Below are 8,720 nucleotides of genomic sequence, written 5' to 3' on the forward strand. Positions count from 1 at the left end.
ATGGTGGATTGACTTTGCCATTCTTGACTTGAAAACCAAAGTCTGCAGGCGGCGCTTCAAAAATTTCTCCACATCAAAAAGCTCTTATCCATATTGGAGACACTTTCAGAATCCAGCTTGGTGGTACACGGTGCAGACTCTGGGGTTTTCTCCCCATTACTGCTCAACTCAAACTCTTCTTGCCATTTAGGCGCCAGGGCCCATGAAACATTCAATTCACTAGGGGGTGTTGTGACTGCTTTTGGAAGCTATACAGCCTTGACATCAACCTGCTTCTTTTCATCTACATCGTGCATTGTGTGCCCCTCCCCAGACTTGCTGAGATGCAGGTTCTTTTCTGGACACTGAAGAACTCCCTTCCAGTTTCATTGGTTTCAGGGTACTCCTGATGCTCTGCGGCAGTTCACATGGCTCTTTGAGGATGCAAATAAAATGCAGACATTGAACATGTTCTCATTCTTTCTTGTGATCATCTGTATCGGATGGATTACATGGACTTTGTGCAGAAGCATAAGGATAGTGATGCCGATATAACAATATCTTGCGTGCCTATTGATGACAGTCAAGCTTCAATCTCAATGGCCTTGAGCACAAGCATGTTCCTCCTGGCTTCGAATGAAATCGAACCAAACCCCACTCCTCACTCCAGGAGTTCTTAATGATCCAGTAGTCCCTGCCATTCTTGTCAGTGCCATAACCCACAGCAAGGACCACATGATCAATGTCATTGGGGTCATCAGAGCATGAACTAAATATACGATCTACATACAGCTGAAAGTCAGAGGTCTCAGCATTGATCGCAACACTGACAGGGTGTTGTGACACAGCACACATGAGGGCATCTTCATCATTGGGGTTGACATCCCAGCTCGGCTCCAGGTCCACAGCTCTAGGCTCCATTTTCATCTGACAAGACAGAAAGGATTTGATGATTTTCAGATACTCTTTTTTGTTAGAGCTATTTCGCCCTGCCATCCCAGGTACAAAGGAGTGCTTTTTGAGCACGCCCTTATGCCTTACCCTGAACCTATACTCTGCCTACTAGCTGTTCCTTCTCTGCCATAATCATCATTTTGTCCATCCTGATGGACTGCGGGATGCCCAGTGGTGAAACATTCCAATGCCCCAGTGGCTTCTGTGTTCTAGGCCCTTGCAGCAGCAATGGACATTGCCTGCTTGAACTCTTAAGGACTCACACTGGACCACCAGCAATTTGTGACTAGGACTATCATTCCCACTCCAGATAGCGTGTGTGGAATGTATTTGATACATCCTCATGCAGCATTGCCTCCAATAGATTGGCCTACAACATAGAACTTTGCCCCAAGCTGGAGCTTGTCTACTAATTGTTCTATGTCATATGCTCCACTCTTGATACTATGGTGTGGATTTGGGTCACTCTCTCCGTATCTAGCCCTTGTGGATGGTTGTTGCTATTGCTGGTAAAATTTGGCCTTCATCAGTAACTCTTCATCATTTCATCGCGGAACATTGAAGGCTCCATACGACCACGGGCTGCAAGAAGAAGGGCAACCACAAATTTCTTGGAGAGGGCAGCCATTAACTCTTCCCCGAGCTTGAATAAGGTATGTCAATCGGTTCTTGCTCTCTCTTTTACATCCAATTTTTGAGCTCAACGACTTGATGAGAGAGATGGAAGAATTGCATGCCTTCTTGAAGCTTGAGAGTGCCAATTTAATTCCCAACCCCATTCCACACTCTTGAAATGCATGCATGCCTGAATGCTCTTTAAATTTCTTTCCCCATTGATCAAGATTGTACTCTAATCCTTAACCGTACTCTTGTCTTGATTCTTGACCAATAAGAGAGAAATTTGTAAGAAGGGTAAGTCATGCAATCAGTGAGTCACTGATTGCATAGGTAACCCCTTCCCCTATCCCATTTCCTTATTGGTCATGCATCTCATGAAAAGCCCAACTCTTCAATTGAAATTGCATAGCATGCTGATTTCTTGAATTAAAAATCCCTACCATGTATACATAGACTAGGCGAGTCAGGAGTAAAAGAGGGAACCCTGAAGCCCCCTCCCGATTAAGACCCTGAAGGGGTGCACAACCCAGCCCAAGGGGAACTTTGCCCACCTCCCGGTGATCCGGAGCCCAAAAATTTCTTGCAAATGCAGGTACACTTGAATGAATAGCCCGAGCCCCGATCATTTACATTCCACAACCTTGTAGATGTATTGGTAATGAGATGTATCACTTGGGAATGTATGGTGGATGTATGCAGTGATGGGAAGGGTATGCAGCCAAGAAATGGTCTCAGCAAGAGAACTATTGATGCAAATGATTTATGGCTCTATGCAGCATTGAGAACCACAATTGAGAACTAGGATGTCTCAGAATAAGCACCTCAGCATTGGGATAATGTATGCTCATTGAAGGAGTTCTTGTAGGGTGTTGCAGACAGCCAGTTCCACACAGTCAGCCCGCAAAAGTCAATTACAGCAAAGCCTTCTTGTGTGAGTGAGCATGGACCCCATAGCTCAATTTGAAGAGGGCATTGTTCCCTTTGATCTGAACTAAAAATCTCCCCATTTTGCCCTACGGTTTGGGAGATACGCTCAATTTTGTGCTCAGAGGTACTGTGGGACAAGCAACATTATGATTCATGCTATGAATACTACTATGTATACTAAAGGAAAAGGAGTGGTTGTAGACATTGAAATATGGCATAAACGTATTAGACATACAAATGTACAAAGGTTGAAATTCATCTAATCCAAAGGATATTGGTTACAGGGTTGCTTACTTTTAGAGTTGCAAAATTTCATAAAGTGTATGAAGCATGTCAATTTGGTAAGTAGGAAAGACAATTTTTTTTGCATGATAGAGATGTGACCAAGAACATGCTTGATGTTATACATACAGATGTTTGAGGGCCTACACAGAACATATCTCTTCATGATAGCAAATTGAAAGCAACCCTCCCACGAAAAGAAATAACTACAAAACCAAGAAGAAAGCGCACAAAATCTATGTGTATGGGTCTGCCATTGATCTCAAAACTTAAAAGAAACCATAAATCTTCATCGTCCATAGCTTCCATTGTACTAGAGAAAAGGGGAAAGGGAAAAAAGAAAGAGAAGATAACTTTTGCATAGAGGAGAGAGAAATTTTGGCACCACCCAAAAGGAAAACGTGTGTATCTTGTAATAAAGGAGAGAAAGAGGCACATAATCAACCATGCACTCCTCCCCACCTTTTCCCCAAAAGACACACAACCCTTTATATTTTTATTATTTCTTAGATTTTTTTTAAATGCATTTTTATTTGTAAGACTTTAGCTTTTACATTTCAATTCTTTCTAACCTTTTGTAATGCATGCACGTACACTTTTGTGTATACCATTTATTAATGATGGATGTGGATGTGGATGTGGCCCCCCCATGTGTAAGGTGTGTTTTAGTGCTTTTTGCAACAATGAATATTATTCCCTTTACAAAAGATGAAATTATGATATATGCATGGACATTTTTGTGCCTTGTTTTTATGCTTCTTTTGGTGTCATTGTGCTTGTTATCTTTTTTACAAAAAATGAAAATATGGTGTATGTATAGATTTTGTTGTGCACTATTTTTGTGCTTATTTTGGTGTCATCATTTCCTCCCACACTGAAACATGAAGCATCCTCACAAACCTTGTTGAAGAAGAACCACTGTCTAACGCAACAAACTCATGAAACTGTTAGCAAAACAACTTCGATCACAAGGCCTAGCCATGGTAGGGTATAGGACTCAAAATCCATGACCACCAGAGTAAGGGAACTCTTGCCTCAACTGCACTCCCACACTGAAAACTTGTATAGTCTTCAAAAGATAGGGTTCTATCTTTCACAATTATCACAAAAACAACTTCTTCACCCAATGTAGAAAGAAATAAAACCCCATCATGTAGCTCCATAGGCACTTGAGGGAACACCATTTGATTGTAGCCACATCTTTATGTATCTTCGGATGTAGGGGTGTATTATCATTGATAGCTAGGAAGAAAACCCCATTGGAGATTTACCTTTGCAAAAAAAAAATATTTTTTTAAAGAAATGCTAATGATAGATGTTAAGAGTTGTTAAACCTTAGGGTTGCTCTTTATGGTTTTTTTTTTCGCATCTTTCAAGAGGTTATTTATCTTAGGTTGTGTAACTTGAGTGAGGCTTTAACTTTTGTGTGGTTAAAGGTTATTGTTAGATGACATTAGGTTTATTTAAGCTATGAGACCCTTCACAATAAGATGATGGGTCTGAGGGGGTATCATAGGAGAAAGGAAAAGGCCGCCATAGAGGAGGATGAAGATGGTGCCATGGTGGAGAGAAATAGTGTGGTATTGCTAAGGCTGAGGGAGGGGGATGAAGGGACTATGAGAGGACATGGAGGTACTTTTAAGGGGTCTGAATGGGCTTGAGCTTAAATATTCATTTGCGAGGAAATATAGAATAGGACCATGCATTTGTTTTTTTTTTAAAGGTGTTTTAGTAAATTAAATTTGGTGCTTCATTAGGGTTGAGGGAAAAGAAGATACGATGAGATATGTTTGTGTGTGTTGGATAGGGAGGCCCAAAAGTGGGGTGCCGGTGGAGAAGAGAAAGCTGCCAGGGAAAATCATCCTTGTTCTTATTTGTTCCTTGTAGGAGGTTCCATAGCCTGATGCTCTTGAGCATGGTGGCTGAACTCGTCTCAATGACTATGTCCTCTCGCTGACTCCTTGGGTGCTTGCACTCCTGCTATCCGTTGCACCACTATAACCAATCTATTTTATTCTACTTTGTCAAATTCTGGTTTTCCTCTCATTTCTTCTCCTGCTATTGATGCTAGCTTCATTGCATTTGGGATAGGAGATGACACAATCAAACTTAGTATCCATGTGTGACAGGAGGATATTTCTAATGACGAAGAGGTAGAATTTCTTTCTGGGGTGGGTAGTGACTTGCAAGGTTGGGAAAATGGAAGAGTAGGGCGTGATTGCTAGGGAAACAATTCTTCTTCTACTTCTTCTTCAACTATTGGATTGAGGCGATAAAGACGATGCTTTTGTGTGATGCATGTGCACTCGTTTAACAAAAGGAGAGGCCTTATGACTTTTGGGAGAAGGGCAAGTTGATGATGAAGTAGCCCTCCTTCGTAGCATCTCTTTCTTTCTCTTCGTCTTCTTCTCGACATCTTCTTTGTCAATGTCAACAAATTGCTTGTGGACACACACTGCCATTTGACGGAGATCTAGACATGCCTCACAATGAGGGTGCATGGTGTTGGATTGCAGTCATTTGTCAAGCATCCAACATTGAACCTCTGGCTATGTCATGCGAGTGAACACCTGTTCTCAAAGCTTGCATAGAAACACGATGCACTTCATCCTTTCTTCTTCTCAGTGCAACTAAGGATTCTGGATGTCATTTGCATTTAGGATGGGGGTGGGTCTAACTTTCATATATTATATAGGCAGGTCTTCTTTGTTGTTTGCATCATCTTCTTCTTCTTCTTCCTTCTTCCTCTTATTTCTTTGCTTAGATCTTGTTAACTTCCTAGATTTAGGAGGAGACTAAGAACCTATCTATACTGTAGTAGGGCACTCGTGTTAGTAGTACGAGAGGGATGCCAGACTTTCCACGAGGAGGGGCAACATGTGGTAGATTGGAAATACCACTGCTATGTTCATTGTATATACGTTCATGGAAGCCATCCTTAAGTTTTGTGTTTCTCTTCCTATTCTCTCTTCCATTATGCTCTAGGGCCTCTCCTCCACAAGGAGAAACCTGGCCTTTTTCCTCTAAAATTCTGTGAAACCAGAAGTGCTAGCACAGATACGGGATCTTGTTGTCCTCTTTTTTTGGATCGCCAAAAATGGATACTGCTCCACCGTGAATTCTCAATACTAAACAAAGACCTCACCACCACAGATCTTGTGGTTCTTCTTCTCTTTTTCTCTAACCACTTTTTGCAACACATATCCTCTGTACTTGCAATTCCTCCTTGGATTGTTTTTGTGAGGATAAGGAAGAGGAATAGGGACATGTTGCAGATTGAGATGAAATGAAACATATACCCAAGGAGGAGAAGAAAACAAATCTTCCCATGATGTCTTCTTTCTCCACCATCATTTTCTTTTTTACCAGATTGCAACCTCTTAAAAATGCATCCTTCTAACCTTCTCGCTTTAGGAGCATGTACCATGAATAGCCTCAATCAAGACTTGAGATCAGCTTCATTCCCTTGCTGCGCACCAAAATGAAGGCAGCCCTCCCACGGTAGAAAATGAACACGAAACCAAGGTAGAAGCATGCAAAATCTATGCACATGGATGTGCCATTAATCTCAAAACCACAACAGAACCTGAAATCTCTCTCTCTTATTGATAAATAGAAACATTGTCTTCATCATTCTCATTAGATATTACCATTTCCATCACTCACAAGAAAGAGAGAAAGGAGGGGGAAAGGGAAAGAGAAACTTTTGCATAGAGGAAAGAGTGAGAGAGGACAAATTTTTTTGCACCACCACAAGGGAGAATATGTGATTGGAGAAGAGAGAGGGAAGGGAAAGAGGCACGTAACCACTCATGCACTCCACCCCATGTTTCCCCAAAAAGTACACCCCTTCGTATTTTATTATTTCTTTGAAAATTTGATACATTTGATATTATAACTCATTTGGCATTTAATTTTGAGTATTCCTACCCTTTACAAATGCATGCATGTAACACTTGTTTGAAAGCATACCACTGACTTTAATAGATGTGGTCCCCCTCCCCCTTATGTGGGATATTATTTGAGTGATATTGTAACAATGTGCTTGTTATCTTTTTTACAAAAAATGAAAATATGGTGTATGTATAGATTTTCTTGTGCTTCTTTTGGTGTCATCACAAATATTTTGTTACATTTTTTAATGATTGTTCAAGGAAGTCATGGGTATATTTCATAAAGGAAAAGAGTAATGTCTTTGAGCACTTCAAAAATTTCAAGGCTGCAATCGGTTGAAACAGAAACATGCTTGAAAGTTAAGTGCTTGAGATCAGATAGAGGGGGAGAGTGCCTCTTTAATGAGTTTAGTGCCTTCCTGAGGTCTCATGGGATAAAGAGACAATTTACTTTGTAGGTGTACTCCACAACAAAGAAGGATTGCAGAAAGAAAAAATAGACATATTACAGAAGTTACATAGGCATTCATGGCTAAAAAGAATATGCCTGAAGCTTTTCATATTGCTATCTATATTATAAACAAAACTCCCACGACTAGAGTTCATGATGGGATGACCCTTGAGGAATGCTTTACAGCCAAGAAGTCGGATGTGTCACACTTGAAAGTGTTTGGTTGTATTGTATATGTTCATGTATTAGATGAGCTACAAAAGAAGCTTGATCCAAAGACTGAAAAATATATTTATATTGGATACTCTTTAGAGCACAAAGGGTATCATTGTTATAACAGTGTCACATGTGAGTTCAGAGAGTGAGAAGGACTATTTTTTTTAAATGACATGAGTAGTTAGTATGCATCTAGTGGTGATGTATTGGATCATGATCATGATCATGATAGTTATGTACAGAAAGAAAAGCAAGAATCATAGAGCCTTAATAGACCAACAACATCATCTAGCATATGTCTATAGTTAGCCCTTAGTCTAGGAGACTAAGGAGTAGTCCCACATCTTTGAGTGGATCTATAGGTGTTGCAAGTAAAGACAAAGGGAAGAAGAAAGTGTCAAATGGTAATGATGCATCCACTATCATGTGGGATTTGATGGAGATTCTAATGGTTCAAAGAGTTTGGATGATGAACTTCGTATTACTTCTATCAAGACACCAAGTGTACAGAGAGCACATGGTAATATAAAGGCTCTATTAACGGACCTAGTGGTATGCAGATCTAACATGGTCAAATACCCTATTAAAAGATTTATTTTTGAAGGTTATGTAGCTCACAATTACGCTTATATAGTAAAGGTTGTTGAGGATGTTGAACCCACTTGCTTTGAGGATGTTATTGGTCGTGCTCATTGGGATGCAACAATAGATGAGGACATGGCTGCATTAGAAGCCAATAAGCCTTAGGACTCGGTATCAATGCCTAAGGGCAAGAAATCTATTGGGTGTAAGTGGGTTTACAAACAATGTAGATGGTTTGGTTAGCAGGTATAAGGCTAGGCTAGTTGCAAGAGGCTATGCTCAAACATATGGGATAGATTATGAAGAGACATTCAGTCCAATTGTTAGGATGGCAACTGTTAGATGTGTGATTGCCTTGGTAGTAGCCAAAGGTTGGAATTTGCAGCAAATGGATCTCAAGAATGCCTTCTTACATGGTGAATTGCAAGAAGAGGTGCATATGGAGTAGCCATGAGGTTATGAGGATTTAGAGTATCCCATATATGTGTGCAGGTTAAAGAAAGTGCTCTATGGGCTAAAGCAAACATTTAGAGCATGGTCTAACAAGATGGGAGAGTATATTGTCAACATTGGATTTTATATTTCTGATGTTGATTTCTCACTTTATGTGAAAAAGGGAGATGCAAGCTTGGTTATCATAGTCATCTATGTGAATGGCTTGATTATTACAAGTGATAATGACAATGAGATTGCTGAAGTTAACAACTTTTTGAAGAAGAAGTTTGACATGAAGAGATTGGGTGAGTTGAGGCACTTTCTTGGTATTGAGATGATCATATGTGATGGTGGTATATGGCTATCCCAAAGGTAGTATAGCT

General features: G+C 40.3%; 1 protein-coding gene across 1 annotated transcript; it reads right to left on the minus strand.

Moving 5' to 3' along the window:
* Positions 1 to 549: 549 nt before the first annotated feature.
* LOC148009738 (vignain-like) lies at positions 550 to 975 on the minus strand. The gene has a single exon (XM_087672824.1). It carries the CDS (start codon positions 973 to 975, stop codon positions 550 to 552), a length of 426 nt encoding a protein of 141 aa, XP_087528950.1.
* Positions 976 to 8,720: the final 7,745 nt, after the last annotated feature.

Source organism: Lygodium microphyllum, chromosome 30 (genome assembly GCF_053477565.2).
Source record: "Lygodium microphyllum isolate KBCC chromosome 30, Lygodium_microphyllum_v1.1.10, whole genome shotgun sequence".
Taxonomy (NCBI): Eukaryota; Viridiplantae; Streptophyta; class Polypodiopsida; order Schizaeales; family Lygodiaceae; genus Lygodium; species Lygodium microphyllum.